This window comes from Camellia sinensis, chromosome 7 (genome assembly GCF_055761805.1).
Source record: "Camellia sinensis isolate YWXY chromosome 7, ASM5576180v1, whole genome shotgun sequence".
Lineage (NCBI taxonomy): Eukaryota > Viridiplantae > Streptophyta > Magnoliopsida > Ericales > Theaceae > Camellia > Camellia sinensis.
The window spans coordinates 51,944,312-51,963,933 of NC_138967.1; the positions used below are offsets into that span (position 1 = coordinate 51,944,312).

Here is a 19,622-nt window from a genome sequence, read left to right on the forward strand (position 1 = left end):
AGAGAGAGCTTCTCTCTCTAAGCAATTTTTGATGCCCCTTCGATCAGTTTTTGACATTTTTCCGTTAGTTTCATAAACACTTTTATAGTGTAGATCTAGGTTTTTTTATACATAGGAAGAGGGGTTTAAGAGTTTCTCCTCTATGGTTCCCTCTTTACTTACTCCTCCTCTGTTATTGTTGTAGGTGTTTTTCTTCTTCCACTTTAACTTTTGGCCGTGACATTCAAGAAGGCAGCGGTGGCAATGGTGGAGTTGGGCAACAGTGGTAAGAATGTCAGCAAAGATGTCGGCAAGTTTGGGTTTCATTTTGATTCAAATCTTATTTTTGTAAACCACATCTGTGAGAAGATTAATAATTCCAAAATCATAATTGATTTTTTGGTGACTTTTGCTTTTGGGACCTAGTCATCTATCTATCCAAATGTCACATATATGTACAATACATGTGTCACTTATTTGTTCAATTATCTATTCAAATGTTACATATTTATGCACGCGTCATCTATTTGTCAATTATATATCCAAATGTTACCTATTTGTCCACATGTCACTTATCTATTTCCCTATCTGTCCAATATTACCTATATGTTTATTGCACCATTATACGTGACCTCTCAACGAGCCTCTTTATCACCAAATAAATTAAACATTGAATCAATTAATATATGACCCTATAAGTGTGAACTTTTCATCAATTAATCTAATTCAATATGTTTTGAAGATTAAAAATATAGTTAATTAACTTTTAATTTTATAATTAATTTATGTACAAACAGAAAAAATGGGTATAAACATCCAACCATAATCCATTTTGGCCAGATGCTAGATGGGATTTTCAATGCGAGTAAAAATGTAGGCATTATTTGGTTTGTATTTTGAGATATTATTTTAAAAATAAATTTTTAGAGAGAGTTTAGAAAATTTAAAAATTTATTTAGTTTTATATTTTAAAAATAGTTTTGAAATTTTAGAATTTGAAATGATTTAATATTTTTTTATAGTTGAATAGATAGGTATGAGAAAAAAATTAATTGAGTAAAAGTAATTAATTGATGTATAGTAAAAAAAAGTAATTTTTAAATTTTTTTAAAAATATTTCAACTAAATATATTTTTGAATTTAAAAAAAATATATTTTTTAAACAGTAATATTACGCACACAGAAAACCAAATAATTTCATCGGACGATTGAAAGACATCATAACAGTCACAGTTAACAAACTCTAGCAAAGATAACAGTCACAAACAATAAGTTCTGACCGGTCGCCTGACCACTTAACCTAATGCACAATTTTTATATTCGGATCTATGTTCGATTCTACGGGTGCCTGACTTTTTGTATTTTTAAAGACAATCCAAACTTACCGGAAATGTAGTAAATTTTTTTTTTTACCCAAATCCCATGTAGTAAATTGTTAAACATTACTATTCCGTTACCTCTTCTTTCTCCAGTAAACCACTGGTTTACGAAGAAGGGAAATTAAAGAGAAAAACAAAGAAAACAAAAGGAAAATATTCAATAAGAGATCTGGTGGGAAAAGAAAAAAAGAAAAAAAAATCAATTTCTGGGTAGATCGATCGGTTGTTTTCGAGGTCCAAGTTATTCAGATTGATCCACACACACATACGTATATCTATCAATCGACCAAAACATGAATATATTCAGATTAGCAGGGGACATGACCCATCTCGCCAGTGTCCTCGTTTTACTTCTCAAGATCCACACTATCAAATCCTGCGCTGGTTTGTACTTTCCCATTTTTCACTCATCATAGATACACATCTGTATTAATGGGTATTTAAATTTGTATATTTACGTGTGTTATTATGTGTTATATATTTCTGCATTTGTACATTTGATGAATCACCTATGCAAAGAACTGAGATTGTGATAATTTGGGGGGGTTTTGGAAACTGGGTTTTACATAATTTTTTGGGGTTTAGTGATAATTTTGTGGGATTTCTATGATGGGTTAGTAGTGGTCTTTAAATTAGGTTTAAAGTAGGTTATTGCTCACATGTGAGATTGGGTTTTATGGAAAAAAAGTATTTAAGTGTTTAGTGGAGTGGGTTCATAAGGTTTTTTTTTTTTTTTGTTTTGGCAGCTAATTTTGGGTGAGTAGCATTTCAGGTTAAGATTGAGAGGTCATTAGGTTTCATAGTAATTGAATCTTTCTCGGTTTGAATTAGGATAAGGGATTAATTCTTTTGAGTTGTATGCAGAAGTGAAGCTCAAATGTGAATGTTGAGGAAAATAAAAAATAGTGCATTAAAACTAGAGATTTTTTTATGCTACATGGCAAGGGAGTTGGGCCTTGCATGACAAAGTTTGTAACAACTCAAAAGTTGAAATATAACATGTCATGTCATTGTAGGTAAATTGTGGTAATTTTTTTAGTTGTCTCAATCGTTTTCTGTGATTTCCCCATGTGTGAAATGGACTGGAGTGCAAGGAAGGACTTATCTAGTTCAACTTGGATTGGAGGACCTCCAAAGAAAGGGAAAACCTTGAAAGGAATGTTGGTTAAGGCACAGAGAATATCATGGTTACTTTATCATGTAATTGAAGATATGGGTCCTTGATAGAGCAAATAAATTTGTTTTTGTCTAACCCCAAATTGTTTGCACAAGGTTTTGATGGAGTTTTTGAGTTTAATTGCTTTGCATTGTTTTTTATATGCATTAACCCAAATTATTACTTTCATGCTCAATGAATGATGGTTGGAGTGAACAGAATGTTAAATTTATTAGACTTCGGTTTTAGTCTTTGTCAGAAATGTTAAGTCTTTTCTCATTGGTTTTTCTCTGAGAATGTATAGCTACTGTGAAGCCTGAAACTGTATAAAGATGGCGGAAAGACATTCAATAAGAGAAATCTAGAATTTGGAAGCAAACATCTATTCTACCAAAATAAACTTGAATTTTCAAAAGCTTGTCTACTTTTTCCTAGTAAATTTTCAGAAATTGTTATCTAAAGTGCTGCTTCTTTATTGAAATTACTATAATGTTATATGCAACAGACAACTGTTGTAAAATTTCTTACCTATCTGAAATGCATAAACTTTCAATTCAAGTTGGAGTTACTCAAGAAGCTAATTTTATTAAATTTGATCTTTGGAGTTTCTGCATTCTATTAACAGCAAATACCCCGCTTAGGGTTGTTCAAACTTGAAGAATTTGGTTCATTCATGCAACATAGAATACACAATTTCGGTGGGTATTCCCTGATCGTTATGCATAGATTATAAATATGTATCCAGAAGTACAGGGAATTACTTTGTTTGCGTAGAAAAGCTCCCTAGCGCATTTGGCAAAGATAATTTGGTATCTTGAAATATGCACCATCTGATCCTCAAAATATGTTTTTGACATTTATATATTGATTCATGGGCTATGCTCCATGTGACCCTCAACTTCTATACTGTGTACCGGTCTATTCTTTATTTCTTGGTATGGTATAAATTTAACACTACACAATACATATCTATCATCACAACGCCAAGCTCCAAAATTAGTTTTATTGAATAGCTATTGCATTAGTGTATTTTAGGAATTTTGTAAGGTTTTTCCAGAAAGCATCTCAGTTAGGTTCCCTAGGGGACACCCTAGCAACTTAGGTCGCATTGTCCCAATAAAGAGACTAAAGGTTCATTCTCTTTATATTAAAATAAAATAAAATAAAAAAATCTAAGTTTGAAAACTTTTTGCTATATTTTTCATTTAATAGTTGTTTCAAATCAACACCACATCAAAACAAAATGGATTGATGTTTCTTTTCATATCCATATGTCCCAAACATATTACGATCGTTTATTCTAAGGGGTTTTAATCCAAAAATTAGCCAAAATGCACCAGTCTGAGTTGATAAGGATTACATGTAAACTTGAAACTGCATTGTAAAGTGTCACGATCCAAACTTCAAGCCTGAGTCCATGCCCTCGTTTTCTTCACTTGTGCCAACCTAAACCTTTATATATGTACAATAGGGAGTCTAAATACGTAATAGTTGTAGTTGGGGCATGTGTTGATTTTCACTTGACCCGGGGTGGTGCGCCAAAGTTGTGTCTCAAAGGCCTAGGAAGGAGATGTGGTGTAATTTTTTTGAAGGGCTAGAAAATTATTTTAGGGTTGTATGAAGATTCCTTGTAATTATTTTTGTAGACGTATGAATGCTCAGCATGTTGATATTTTCTCTTGGCAGTTTTATAAATGCTTAGAAAGCATATATAGGGTAGCGTAAGCAAAGTTTGTCTAACCCGTAGTAGTGCATGTGTTAGCTTATTGCCTGCCAATCTTTTTGTAGTCTAGATATTTTTCTCCGTTAATGAATGTGCCTTTGTTAGCTTCAAATGTGCATCTTGTTGTTTTATTGTGCCTTCTATATTATGCACTAGCGCCTTTACTTGTTTCCTTTTTTGTGTTGTGTGTGTGTTCTTTACAAGGTAATCTTTGGTGGGTTTAATTGGTTAACGTCCAAGGCAAGCACCCCACAATCATAAAATAGTGGAAAGTGTTGGTTCATAAAAAATCAGTATCAGAGCTCAATTCGAAGCCTCTTGTGGTAGTCGGAAGCCACGTGTAATGTCCCCATCCTAAGTAGTAATGATAGTGTTTGTTTTGGGCTAGGCACTTACGGTTTTTAATACATCGTTAGTATAGTAGTGAATTTTAGAGGCGGGATGAGTACTACATTCACCCTCCCACAAGACTACTCATCCTTCTCTCTATGATTCAAGAGGTGGCTCATATGGATTCTAGAAGTGCTTCACACCACTCCTTGACTGTGCAATGCAACACTTCGATCTATACAACACATTGGTGTCACACAGGCCAACATGGCCTATACATCATGAGGTAGGGCTCGCTCTAATACCTATTGTAATGCCTCCATCTCAAAATGCTTTGGGCTAGGACCTCATATTTTAAAACGTTTTGTTATGAGGTATGGATGGAAACTTATTAAGATAGCTCACAAACTTTTCCTACCCAAGTGAGTCAAGCGACGTGGGATGAGGTACTGCACTATGCCTCCAAAGAACCAACATGAGCATCTCAATGAGGTAGAGGAGCAATTGGAAATGCTTACGCATGAGATTGCAAAACGCGTGCTCAAGTTCTATTAGCACCGTGGTTGACAATCCACAAGCTAGTGGCACTATAGCATAGTTGACCTTTCTGACAATTAAGTGCTTTACGTATGATGAAAGAGCTTTACGTATGATGACCTCAACACTAAAATGAACTTGCTAAGCCAGTAGTCAGTACTTGACCACTAGCACTTCCATCTTTGAAATGACAATTTCGAAATTTTGTGCTTACGGAGGAGCACATGATGATAAACAATTAGAGAATTATCTCCTTGATATGGAGCAATACTTTAAGGCTGTGAAGGTTGATGCAGAAAAACGAAGGTTACAATGGGTACCATGTATCCAATTGATGATGCTAAACTACCATAGCATACTACGAATGAGGAGATCCAAAATAGGCTTTGCACCATAGACACTTGGGAAGACTTGAAAAGTGAACTAATGACCAATTCTTCCCGGAGAATGTCAAGTACATCGCTTAATGCAAGCTAAGAGGCCTCAATCATATGGGCATTTTAAGAGAATATGTGAAGTAGTTATCGGTGCTGATGTTAGACATCCAGGACATGTACAAACAAAGATAAATTGTTCTATTTCCTAGAAGAGCCCTTAAGTCATGGGTGCAAGTTAAGCTCCAAATGCAATGATTGCAGGATTTGTTCTATTTCCAACTTCATTATTGTTTAACCCTGAAATGAAAATTTCTAACTGGTGATGCAACTTAAGTAGATCGTGAAGCGACACAAGCTCACTTGTGTGGCATCCTTGTCAGTGGAGGATGATGTGGAATAAGGGCTGTGTGACAACCGTAATGGTGTTGTGACATTTCTTGGATGTCATGCCTAAAAAAACTCCCCAAAGCCTTACCTCAAAGATGGGCAGTGGACAATGAGATTGAGTTGTTTCCAAGGGTGAAGCCACCCATTCATGGGCCTTATAGGACAACTCTTGTTGAACTTGTACAGTTAAGGAAGCAGGTAAATGCGCTCATTGAGTTGACCTTTGTTTTGTCAAGGCACGATATAGGAGCCCCAATGCTTTTTTCCAAAAGAAGCATGATGGAAGCTTGTGGCTATATGTGGACTATAGGGCTCTTAACAAGCTGACAATGAAGAGTAAGTACCCTATCCCGCTCATCACAAATCTCTTGATTAATTATGTCTTGCCAAGTACACCAAGCTCAATTCGCGGAATGGAAGTAGGGTACTGAGACAGCCAGGACATGTTTAGAGAGGCTTTCAAGAGAATAAAGAAATAGGAAAACCAAGGAAGAAGGCCACTCTATAGTTAAGTCATTGCCTGAACAAGTCTGCTTCGTTTGCAATTGAAACACACACTTCGGATGTACGAAGGACCAGTTTTAATTGTTGCTAAAGTTAGGAAGCCATTCTTTAATATAGAACCTCCAATCTTGATGAAGGTCCACCTAGTATTCCATTTGAATTGACACGTATTGTATCATGCCAATCTAACATACCAACTCACAACACCTCAACTATAATAGCCATTAACACTAGTGACCAAGGGAATTGAAGAGATTCTTGCCAATTGAGTCATTAGGGAATCAAGATGCCCACACTAGTTGTACTTAGTGAAGTGAAAGGACCTTGGAAATGAGATCATTTGGGTGAAGGAGGAAGACTTCTAGCCATTTATGGATGAACTTGAGGAGTCTCTCACTTAAAATTCTACGAGGACGTCAATCGCATAAGTGGGGGGAGAATGTCATAAGCCAAGCGTCATGCCCGTGCTAGTGCCCGTGCTAGTGCTCGTGCCCTCATTTTCTTGTCTCGTGCCAACCTAAACCTTTATGTACATGTAGTGGGAACTAAATAGCACTAATAGTTGTACAGGGGTGCATGCATAGATTTTGCTTGACATGGGATAGTGTGCTAAAGTACGGACACTTCTAAAAAGGTGACGTATTCGTGTCTTGTCCGTGTCAGATACCGACACTCTTTGGACACGTGTCCAGCACTCTTCAAAACGTGTCCTATTTTTAAATTTTTTTAAAGATCTGGACACTCTTTGAATACTTGGAGGACACATGTGTCTATTGCTTAAACACGTGTCTATCGATTAGACACATGTGAAACTAATTATAAATTTGAACAATACAATTTAAGACACAATAATAAAACAAAATCATATAAATTTATAGGAATTAATGTCATATTACATTTTTTGTTATCTTTAAATGATATATTTATATATATAACATATAATAAATATATAAAATTATATATTTCATGCATGTCCCCCACATGTCGGGTCCTGTCTTACATTTTTTAAAAATTAGTGTGTCTGCGTGTCCATGTCGTGTCATGTGTCCGTGTCTATGCTTCTTAGGTGTTGAAGTTTTGTATGCCAAAGCCCTATGGAGGAGATGATGGTTGTAATTTTCCAAAGGTCTAGAAAATTAGCCAAGGGTCATGTATAAGGCCTTATTTGGTGCACCTTATTGGGCCGCTTATAGTTTTTATTATTTTTTTTATAGAAATATGTGCCTAACTGTTTAGTGTAACTTTTGCTTATAGACAAAAGTAGTAAGCTGAAAAAAGCTGATTATTGGAAAGTAGGGGAAGGTGAGCTTTTTGCTTCTGCTTTTGGATTGTTGGCTTTCAGCTTGCAGGAAGCTGCACCAAACAAGCTCCAAGTGTAATCCAAACGATTTGAGCAGATTGCTTGTAATTTACTTTTGTAGACCCATTATGGTTACTCAAACATGTTGATCTTTCCTTTTGCCAATTTTGTAAATGCTTAGAAAGCATATATAGGGAAGGATAAGCAAGGTGAGTCCAAGCGCCTAATAAATCATGTGTTAGCTTACTCTGCCTCCTAATTGTAGTACGGATATTTTGCTCCACTAATAGAAGTGCCTTCCTTGCCTCCAAGTGTGCCTTTTGTTGCTTTATTGTGCCATTATATTGTGGGTTAGCTTGTGACACAAAGCATGCACATCAAAACCAGGGTTTACAAAAAAGCTGCTAAACATAATCAAATTGAAGCTGTTTCTTCATTGGTGCTGAAATTTTAGCCGATGGCTTGTTTCCAAATACACGAATTGACCAGATTGCTTTCTTTCAAATATAAACTTTAGTTAAACATTCTCTGCTTTCCAAATCCTTTTTTCTTTTCCTCTGTTTTTTTTTTTTCCCTGCAGATTTGTACTTTGGCAGACTTAGAGAACATGTGGATTGAAAAATAATTATAAACTCTGATAATTATGCATTCCTGTAACCCTTGGTATTTCTCTTAGTTTTGGGGGGCTCTTTTTATAAGATAACAAAAGTAAAAGCATTTGTGTCAAAGAGAATATGCTTTTTATGTCAATGAAGATGCATTGCTGAATGATGTATGTGGGAAAGTTTCGACATTTTGGATGGTGCAGATGATGGTGTTGGTGGTGGCATTTCTTCCTTCTGCCACACATCAACTGGTTGAAGGGAGATAGTACAATTATGCTGCTTGCAATGGGTATAATTATCTTTTCCCAAAGGAACTAGATGAGTGATCCCTTAATGAGTTGTTGAGTCATTGACTCTATCTATCATCCATTTATATGGTCCATACCAGATTTGAATGACCATCAACCCTATGTTTGCTGTGCTCTTGACGACCTATTGTTAAGGTTTGTGAATATTGTAATTTACTCTTTAGTGGTGTGGAGTGTAGATTTGTTGAAGAGTGATACGTTGGATCCAATATGAGAAAAATAGGGAGGTGGAGAATGAAGAGCATTTCAAATGTGAAATCAAAAGGGTTTGAATGAAACACAGAATTGCTTCCAATGCTACTAACAAATATGCTTGTCAAATCAAGGAGAAATTATAATTGAAACTTAAGTTGGGGTTATACCAAAGATCAGCCTTAAGTCCTTATTTTTTTGCTTTAGTTATGGATGAGTTAACGAGAAATATTCAGGATAATATGTCATGGTGTATGCTTTTTACAGATGATATCGTGTTAGTGGATGAGACTAGAGGAGTTAACACTAAGTTGGAGACTTGGAGAGAAACACTTGAATCTAAAGAATTTAGGATAAGCAGAACTACGACAAAGTACATGGAGAGAAATTTTAGTAATAGTAACAATGGAAACGGAGGAGAAGTAAAGATTAAGAATTAAGAATTATTTAAAAGTGAACATTTTTGTTATTTAGGATCGATTATCACTACGGCTGGAAAGGTTGGAGAAGATGTGGTCCATAGAATTAAGGCGGGGTGGCTTAAGTAGAGGAGTGCGTTTAGAATACTATGCGATAAACGAGTACTCATTAGAATAAAAGGAAAGTTCTATAGAACGACTATTAAACCAGCGATGTTGTATGGGACGGAATGTTGGGCAACTAAGAAACAACATATAGATAAGATGAGTGTTGCTGAGATGAGGATGCTAAGGTAGATGTGTGGCAAGACTAAAAAAGACAGAGTTAGGAATGAGTATATTCATGAATGGGTAAGAGTAGCACTGATAGAAAATAAGTTAAGAGAGAATAGATTGAGATAGTTTGGTTATATACAACGGAGACCAACAGAGACAGTAGTAAAGAGATACGATATAGTGACAGTAAAGGGAAGTGGTAGGGGAAGGGACAAACTTAGATTGACGTGCGCTAATTTTAAATAGATATATGAATCTCCTTAATTTGACTAACCAAATAGCCTTTGATAGAGTCGAGTGGAGAAGAAGGATTCATGTAGCTGATCCCATGGGACTTAAGGCAAGGCTTGGCTTGGCTTGGTTTGATTTATTGGGATACAAGGCTTTGTTTGGTTTAATTTAAAATTCTATCTAACACACTTCCAAAATTAATTATTTCATATAACTCTTCATACCACATACTGGTATACTTAAAGAGCGTTTGATATGCTCTCTCTCTCTCTCTCTGTGCGCATATTGACTTAACACTGATAGAGGTTGAAGCTTACATAACACCACTCTTTTCCTTTTTGTTTTTTTCTTTCTTTTTTGTTTTTTTAATAAGTTATTGATCAGATATTGAGAAAATGTGAGAAAGGAAACCAGAGAAGAGTGAAAGTGGAAACCCAGCACTTCTGGTCACTGTAACATGACCACAGCTCCAACTGCTCTGCATCCTCACACCTCTGCTGCCAAGCACCCCAGGTTCTACCATCTCTAGACAGCACCACCACCACCACCAAACCCATCATAGTCAACATTCTCCACCTCACATCACAGTCAACATTCTCCACCTTAAACACCCCATAAACATTCTACACCTCAACACCCCCATCAACATTCTACACCATCAGCACCTTTGGATTTGACCCCAATTGTCATCTCCATTTCATTTTCCACTTCAATTATTGCCCCATAACTTTCTTCATTATATGTCCATTGAGTGCCTCCCAGAGAATCACCCTTCAATTGAAAAACTTACTCGCTGATTTGTGAGCTGAAATTAGATAAAATTGTGAGTTTGCTCACCAGCTATTGGGATTATCACTGTCCACTCTTGTTGCTTTGATCTCAACAAATCCATTCTTTTTTAGTTTGGTAATCATGCAAGAGTGATCCTCTTGAATAGCTATCTGCAAGGGGGTGGAGAGAGAGAGAGAGAGCACAATATTAGTTTGGCATGTGAAGTACTTCCTGCAATGCAACGGGTGTAGCAAGAAAGCACAAGAAAAGAATCAATTTACAGAATTGTAGATAGGGATTTTTTTTAGTATCATTAGTTTGGTCTTTGTTAGTGGAAGAATTCTATTTTAGGTAGGTTAATCCCCTAAGGCAAAACCTGTTTAATTTATAATTGCCTATTTGAGTTGTAATTAAGTTCACATAGGGTATGTTTGATTGGGTGGATTAGAGCATGGGATTGGGATTATTAATCCGTGGGCCCAATTATCCCATGTTTGTTTTAACATTTTGGTTTAGGATTATTAATCTAATGGATAATTAATCCAACAAATTTGTAGGATTATTAGTAATGGGGTGGGGGTGGGATTATTAATCCAATGGATATTAATCCAATTGGATAGTGAATACTATACTAATTTAATAAGATTATTAATACTTCACTATTAGTCTTTTGAATCAAACATGATCTTATAGTCATGTTAGGAAGTGGAATTAGACTTGGGCTTGGAATATTTTTTGGTATGTACTTGGAGTGCAAACAAGTCAAATAAATGTTGAGTACACATCTGCAATGCACCAGGGTACAAGTTTGCAATGTGCCAGAGGACATAATTGGTATTTTTGTAAAAAGCGCGCTTGAGCGAGGTATGACCAGAATGCTCAATTTGAAGCATGCTTGAGTGGGTTTTTGCGGGCTTGAGCGGGAGGCACCATTTTGCATGATATAAATCAGTTTATCACATGGAGATGCATCAAAAAGGTGTTTTGAGTCATCTTAGGACACCTTAACTATAAATAAGACCCTAGGGGAGGACAAAAACAAGCTTGGAGGACACAAGGAGAGCCTATGCTATTGTGCTACTGGATTCAATACTCAATCATTTCTTGAAGTACAAGTTTTCAATGAGCTTATTTGCCTCAAAAAGGTGATTAGTCTCTAAGTGATTGTTTACATCATTGTTCATACATTGATGAGCGCTTTGGTGGATTCAAAAGGTTGGTTGATGGATCATGTTCAGTTTGTGATAGATTCCAGAGGTATTGTGGATTCAATACTCAAATCATTTATTGAAAACAAAGATGGTGGATTCGGTTGGAACAGCGAGCACCCTAGCTAGTTCAAGAGTTCAACATCATGGATTCAGTTAGTGGTGGTTTCTAAGTTGGAATTGGAACTTGTCTTTTGGTTCTTCGTGATTTTGGATTGGTTGGCTGGACAAGATCTCGTGATTTTTTAAGTTCAGGTTTCCACATTAAAAATCTGGAGTCTTGTTATTTGTGCTTAATTTATTTTTTTTATGCTTGCAGTTTAAATTGTGTGATTAAATGAATCAACCAAACAACACCACAGGAAATCCATATCAATGGATCCATATTAATTACTTGTTAAATGCTGACATGGTTTTGTGGCATGGATTGGTTGAGAGCCAAGAAGCATATCCATGAAATGAGTGTGAGAGAATGATTATTTTGAGTTCAATAATGGCACGATAATAACTAATAAGAATTGTAAAGAATGCATTAATGAGAAGTTAGAGAGAATATGAATTGAAGCCTGTTCAATGAAGGTTAGTTAATATGCTTTGGTCATACAAGTGCAGGGTAATGGCTATTGATGTGAGCTACATGGACATGTGACACGACACAAGACACATTGACATGACAATTTTCAAAACTTGCAAGACACGATATGTGGGAGAGAGCCACAAAATATAGGATTTTATATATTTATTATATGTCATTATATGAATATTTCATTCCAAATAAAATAAATTATAAAATATAACACTAATTTCTAAAGTTTAAAGGTGGATGGATTAATAGGTACAAAACTACTTTATTTTTCTTTTATTATTGGATCCTAAGTTATTTATACCTAGCCCAAACAATTTGATATGTGTGTCTAACATGTGTTTGGAAGTGCTTAATGAGTGTCAGTGTCCAACATATATGGGACACAGACACGTCACCTTCTTAGAAGCATTCATGCTTCTTAGGATGTTATTTATTTGGTGCAAGTGTATCTACAAGTCTAGAGAAAGGCAAAAAACATGATGCAAGGTTTTGATTATTCATCAAAGGCGCGATGCATATGATTCAAAGGACAAAATCGTCCTTGGTAGAGCTGAATGGGAAGAAGCATCATATAATTGACCCCATGTAACTAGGATAAGACTATCTTGAACATCATACACAGATGCAAACACAAACAAAAAAAAGACACAAACAATTGGTTTATTTCATTTTAATTGGACAACCTGAGGTTCCAATTTGACAACCTAATGTTAAAGCCACTGCAAACCTGAGTTCTAGAGAAGAAATTTCTACCCAATCATAATTTAAGCTATGTAAAGGGAGTGCACTACTTCTCTCTCTCTCTTTCTCTGTGTTGTGATTAACTTACATTTCAGACAAGTTGTATTAGTGATTCCTTGCAAGTGTACACATATATAGATAGATATTACGTTATCGATTGTCATATATCTTTGTGCACCATTTTTGTAACAAATTATGCTGTTTACTGTTAAGTTTTGTTTAGCTCTATATATTATGATCTGAATGCAATTTTGCATTACATTAATGTGGTTGGTTTGTGAGTAATGGCTGTAATTAGCTGTTTTTAGTTCTGTCAAAAAAATTTAGTACTGTCAAAATCATTTTGTAATTTTGAACTTCCTTTGTTGTATGCAGGCATTTCGCTGAAGACTCAAGAGCTCTATGCTCTTGTCTTTGCAACTCGCTACTTGGATATATTTACGGATTACATCTCACTTTATAATACTGTGATGAAGTTAATATTCTTGGGAAGCTCTTTCTCAATTGTATGGTACATAAGGCATCACAAGATTGTCCGCAGATCTTATGACAAAGACCAAGACACGTTTCGCCATTATTTCCTTGTGCTTCCTTGTTTGTTTTTGGCTCTAGTTATAAATGAGAAGTTCAATTTGAAAGAGGTATGCATGTCAATGCATTTGACTCTTTTTGTACAGTAAATTTATACTGTGACCGCTGGTTCTTATGTCGTAGACGTTTTTGTTATTAACCTATGTTGCTATAATAATTATTATTTAAATTTTGTTACTTGTAAATCATGATATAGTTCTGCTGCTCTTTCTGCCGTATCTTCTACTTTTGAAGTACTTCTGCTTGATTTAATGGAGCAGGTGATGTGGACATTCTCCTTATATTTGGAAGCTGTTGCCATACTTCCTCAGCTGGTCTTGTTGCAGAGGACAAGAAATATTGACAACTTGACTGGGCAATATGTTTTTCTCCTTGGGTAATCTATTATCCCTCAATCTCTTCTTTTTACTGTTAAATTAGCAAAATTGCCACATAAGTTGAATTGTGATGTGGAATTTTAGGTCTTTTTTTTTTTTTTGTTATTATTAATTTCTTTCATATATTGCCATGGTGCTTTTGTTGGTTTTATTGATCTTTTTCTTTCTTTGTTTTTCCTTTTTTTGTTTCATTGGTGTTTGGGGTGGGGGGGGGGGGGGGGGGGGGGGGAGAGACTATGGGAAATCTTTTTTACCTGTAGGGATAAGGTTGAAGTTTTCGTCTTCATAGCTTGTCCAAGTGCTTCCTGTTTTTCAGATACACTATCTTTGATTGTGTGATACTATGAATTTGTAAATATGCATGTTCTCTTTTAACTTTTGTTGATTTTGTTTGGTTTGCGTTTACTTGGCTGCAGTCACGAAAACCAGTTTCATGCACTGTGTTCCAAATTTTTTTTTTTGATAAATATGCACTGTGTTTCATTTTTGTTGGAACTAAAACAAAATGGAAGACAAGATTCACTGAAAGAACTAGAGATATTTACTTGTTGATGATCATGTGATATTTTATGCACATTTTCTTGAATATCATCTTGTTAGGATGATTACAAACAGATCGCATTGTATGCTTGAGACTTGCATAGAAATTCTGAAGGTGATTAAAAGCACCAGAAATAGTTGATGTAATTTCTCTTAAATACAAGGGATACATGCGCCTAGGACAGAATAGGAAACAATTTGGAAATAAACTGTTCGCCAAGATGAAAAATTTTCAATGTTCTGTAAATGCTGTTTCTAAATTAACAGCAATGCAAATCAGATGGTTATCAAGAGCTCCAGAAATGGATGGCTGGTTCTATTTGTCCCTGATTCTGTTGTGTTAAGCAGTTGTTTACTAGAAAGAGAGAACCATAACCTAGGTCACAATGATGAGCCTATCAAGAAAATTAATTTTTCTTGAAAATTGCGGAAATATGAAGCCTCTTATAGTTGCTCTTTAAAATGAAGTCTTTATGTTTTTACTTTTCATTGGATTGGACCTAAAAGAAGATTTCAGCTGTTGATCTGGTCTAGCTGGTCAACCCAGGTCAAACCAAGATACATATAATTTGGCTTTATTTATGGGGGTTGCAGATGGGGTAAATAGAGAACTAAAGAAAGAAACAACACTCTAAAAGGAGCATTAGACATACCTTCACCCTGAAAGAAATTTTTAATAAAAAATAGGAACACAGCAACTGTTCTTTGATGTGTGCATTGCCTCCATCTTGATAGTATGACAGGTGCACATCCTGCTGGTGTGTAACAATAAGCTCAAAAAATGGTTCTTCAAACGAGGAAACATAAAATTTGTACATTCTTGCGACCCTTATGCTAATGAAAGCGAGTCTGTGGTATAGATTATTAGGAGCTTCATAAGTGGGGCCAAACTGAGTTGTCTGTAGAATTTTTCTTTATACTTTTTAGAATGCCAATCATCACAGACATGGAATTGTAAGAGCTTCTAGGAACCTTTTAACCCCACTTCTTTTTTCCTTTTTATTTCATTTTTATCTTCTTTACCTGGTGGTGTATTTGGTCTGAGAAGCACTACAGTTGTATGGAGGAGGCGTGTTGCATCAAAAATCCGTGTCAGACATGACAATCTGTGGACACTTCACATCTGCGTCCAAAAATTCTTTGATGTATCTTAATTAAAAAATTTAATTCATAATATCAAATACTTTGTTGATACTTCTCTAACACTTCGGTGACACTTCTTAAAGCCTTCGAACATGACTATGTGATAGATCTCTTCAATGTCTTCATAGTAATGCAACTTGTGCATTCTAAATATGCTTTGAAACATTTATAAGATGAATATATCATGTGTATTTCAATTTTTAACAGTTTTTTTTGGATTTTTTGAATGCAATTGCTACGTTAATGATATCTTGATGTTGAAATTATGGAATATAGGACTTTCTTATTTTAATCAATGTTATGTTGGGGTAATTCTATTTGCACACCACATAAAATCTCACTACACTATTTGTGTTGTTCGGATATAAACTTTCGAACAAAATTCAAATATTCAGACATAAACTTTTGAACAAAAATAAATTGTTCAAATATACATTCCATTAAACTGTGTGTTCGAACATTCAACTTTTGTTCGGAAGTTTGTATTTGGACGACATAAATGGTTTATGTACTGAGATTTTATACGGTGTGCAAATAGAATTTCTTATTATGTTGCTTTTTGTTTTTTTGAGAAAATATCCAGTAAGTCCTATTTTTCCCACAAAATTTCCATAGAGTGTTGATTCATGTGTTAACAGGAGTCCATGGAAATTCATGAGAAAGCTAGGACTTATTGCCAATTATCCCTTTTTTTAATTACCTTTAATAAAACTATTTTATATATTTGACATATAATAAATTTATAAAAAAAATATAATTTTTTAATGAGTCCCAAGTGTGTTGTATCTTGTATTTTTTGAAAATTCCAGCATTGGCAGTCGTGTCATGTGTCCATGTATGTGCTACTTAGTGCTTGCTAACAAGGGACACATTATTCAAGTGTCATCCATTAGTTGCCCAAGGTAGTTGGTTTGTGGGATTAATTCCCTAACTTTAGCAGATCAAGAGTTTATAGCCGAAGGTTATGGGGGTTTTCTTGAGGAGATTTGTTTGTGGAATAATATGTTGAGTTAGAAATATGCAGAATTAGTGAATTGAGCACATCTCAGTTGATGGTTATTATGGAGATTGGACTCTAGTACATGTATCAAGTGCCAGTTTGGGTGTGAGCATTGGATTCATCTAATTTCCAAACTTAAGCACACTGGAACATGGCTAATATTATATGTTTCCTAAGAAGCATGGATACTTCTAAGAAGGTAACGTGTTGTTTCCGACAACGAAACGACACAACACTTATCGGATACTTCCCAACACTACACATGAAGCACAGTACCAGTTACTTGGAGTCAAATGATAAAACAAAAAGCAATGTAAATTTATATCTATTTCCTCCTTTAGACTTTAAAATTATTATATTTGACTCAAATATTCATATAATATGACATATAATAACTATATCAAATTATATATTTTGCACGTGTCCCCCACATGTCTTGTCTTACATTTTTTAAAAATTGGGTTGATTACAAAACAAATCCTAAGGTTACACGTGTTTTACACTTTAAATCCCAAAGTTTCAATTTCGACAAATGTGGCTTCTCCATCCATCTCTGTCCGTGTGAAGTAACGGAGAAGGGTTTTGCATGCCCTGTCACCAGCACCCATTTTCCTCGCTCCCTCAGGTCGCCACTCCTCATCCTCCCTTACCACCACACTTCTCAGATCTACCAAGCCCCACCCTCCCTTGCCATCACCTCACTCAGATCCGGCACCCTATGCTTCACCCCGCCCTCCTTTGCCTTAGATTTGTCGCCTTCTCCACAGCCTCCATCAGATTTGTCGCTCCCACCAACCCTTCCTCAAATTCGTCGTCCCCAGCATCTCTGTGCAAGCACAACAAAATCAAAAAGAGAGAGTGTGAGTTAGAATTAATCAATAATCAGGCGCCGAAATCAATCCCGTCAATCCCATGAAAGATATATATATACATAGAGAGAGAATTGATTCCGTAGATTGCGTCAATCTCAGGTGCTGGATTCGATCCATCAGTGGCGTGTGAGTGGAGAGAGAAGAGAGATGACGGCCAGAAGTGGGGGAAGAGGGAAAGGCAACGGGTATTGGGAGGTTAAAGGGGAAGGAGAAGGGAGAAGAACAGGGCTGTGAGGAAAGGAGATGAGAGACGGAGGGATGGTGAAGACGATGATGAAGGAACGGGGTTGCTGGTGCAGTGCACAGAAATGATGAAAGGTTGAGTGTTGGTCTGAACATATAGCTAAGTGTACTGTAATCTTGATGATTAGTGGTCCTTATTTATTTGATGGTTGATAAATGCTAGTTGTGGTTTGGTGTGGTCCAAATCAAAGTTCTGATTAATATAAAATTAAAAGAGTGAATAAAATTATGCCATGTGTGTTGAAAAATCTTTTTCTGTTAGTCCAACTTAACTGAAACAGACAGAGGGTTAAGATTGATATCTAATTAAAATCTTAAGGCTTGAATTGACAAAATTAAAAAGGTAGGGTTTAATTTGTTATCAAGCTTAAACTCTGGGTTTTTTTTTTTTTTTTGTAATTTCCCTTAAAAATTTATGTCTCAGCGTGTCAGTGTCATCTGTGTTTGTGCTTCTTAGTGTTTTCCTGGTATTTTTCCTAGTACTCATCTCTTGTTCACTAGGATAATATGATGTTTAAGAAATACATAGGGATAAGAATGGGAACTCAACTCATTTTGAAGCAAACATGTTGCAAATGTGGCAAAGGTAGTTTTATCTTGTATTAGACATACTCGGACACATTTCTACATACCCTTTTCCCCAGTGTTTTTTGTTTGACACTGCTGTTTATGCATTTGGAAGGGTTCATGTAATACCGGCCTTTGGAAAGTTACTAGTTGTTGAACATGAGATAGATATTCACATTCTTCTGCTTTCCATACTACAGGGCATACAGATCATTGTACATTTTAAACTGGATCTATCGCTACTTCACTGAGCCTCACTATGTCCATTGGATAAGTATGACACTCTCTCCCTCTCTCTCTCTCTCAGCACTAGTGTGAAAACAACACATTATAGTGCTTTTATTGTGCATATCAATACCAACAATGTTTTGCACTAAATGGCTCTGCTATTGCAGCTTGGATATCAGGGCTTGTTCAGACATTGCTTTATGCCGACTTCTTCTATTATTACTTCCAAAGGTAAAAATGTTCGAATATTTTCAGAAATAAATTCAACTACTTGGATTTTTGTATGAAAATTTGACTCGCTCCATTGTAATGGTTGGCAGCTGGAAGAACAATGTGAAGCTAGAGCTACCGGCTTGAGCTTGTATTTGGAGGACAAGGATTGCAAGAAGCTTGAATGATCTATATATCTTGTTTAATTACACACCAGGTGCTTGCCATTTTGGTTCTGTTTTGCCCCCATCTTTATGGGTGATTAGTGGGAATATTAAGCAGAGTTCGTTGTTATTGATTTTTTAATTGAAGTGGAGAATTAAATCCCAACAATACAGATCATATGTACTAGCATTAGAGTAGTAAATTTACTGTCTACATATTGTTTTGACTTCAAAATACCAAACCAAATTTGTTTCTGACTTGGCTCACCAAGGGCAGGTAGTTTTTAGTCATTATACTCATGTACATTCAGTTCTTCTATGTGCACAAAATTCAATAACAGAATCAAACACAATCATTTTATATGGGGTCAGACCTACACATTTATTGAGTCTCCCCTCATGTGAAAATGTTTTGCTCGGGTTCTGTGATTGGATTCTATACACTTACCTTTTTTTTTTTAATCCCAACAGAATTTATGATTTAATACTTTGACCGCTGGTAGTTTCATGATAGATCAAGACCTTGTCAAAATCATTTTAAAATTGTGAAATAACAGGTTGTGTTTGAAATTTAAATTCATAGAAGACTTTAAGAAAAAAAATTGGAGGCAGGAGAGTTTTGTTAATAAACATCAATGAGATATAACTTCTGTTTGTCATCCAACAACTTTTGCTACA

The 19,622-nt window shown here is 35.5% G+C and overlaps 1 protein-coding gene across 1 annotated transcript; it reads left to right on the forward strand.

Annotated features, from left to right (window-relative positions):
* Positions 1 to 1,256: 1,256 nt before the first annotated feature.
* Positions 1,257 to 19,235, forward strand: LOC114262761 (ER lumen protein-retaining receptor). The gene is made up of 6 exons (XM_028203155.2): positions 1,257 to 1,742; positions 13,385 to 13,650; positions 13,861 to 13,976; positions 18,543 to 18,616; positions 18,738 to 18,801; positions 18,891 to 19,235. Exons 1-6 carry the CDS (start codon positions 1,652 to 1,654, stop codon positions 18,925 to 18,927), a joined length of 648 nt encoding a protein of 215 aa, XP_028058956.1. The 5' UTR covers positions 1,257 to 1,651; the 3' UTR covers positions 18,928 to 19,235.
* Positions 19,236 to 19,622: the final 387 nt, after the last annotated feature.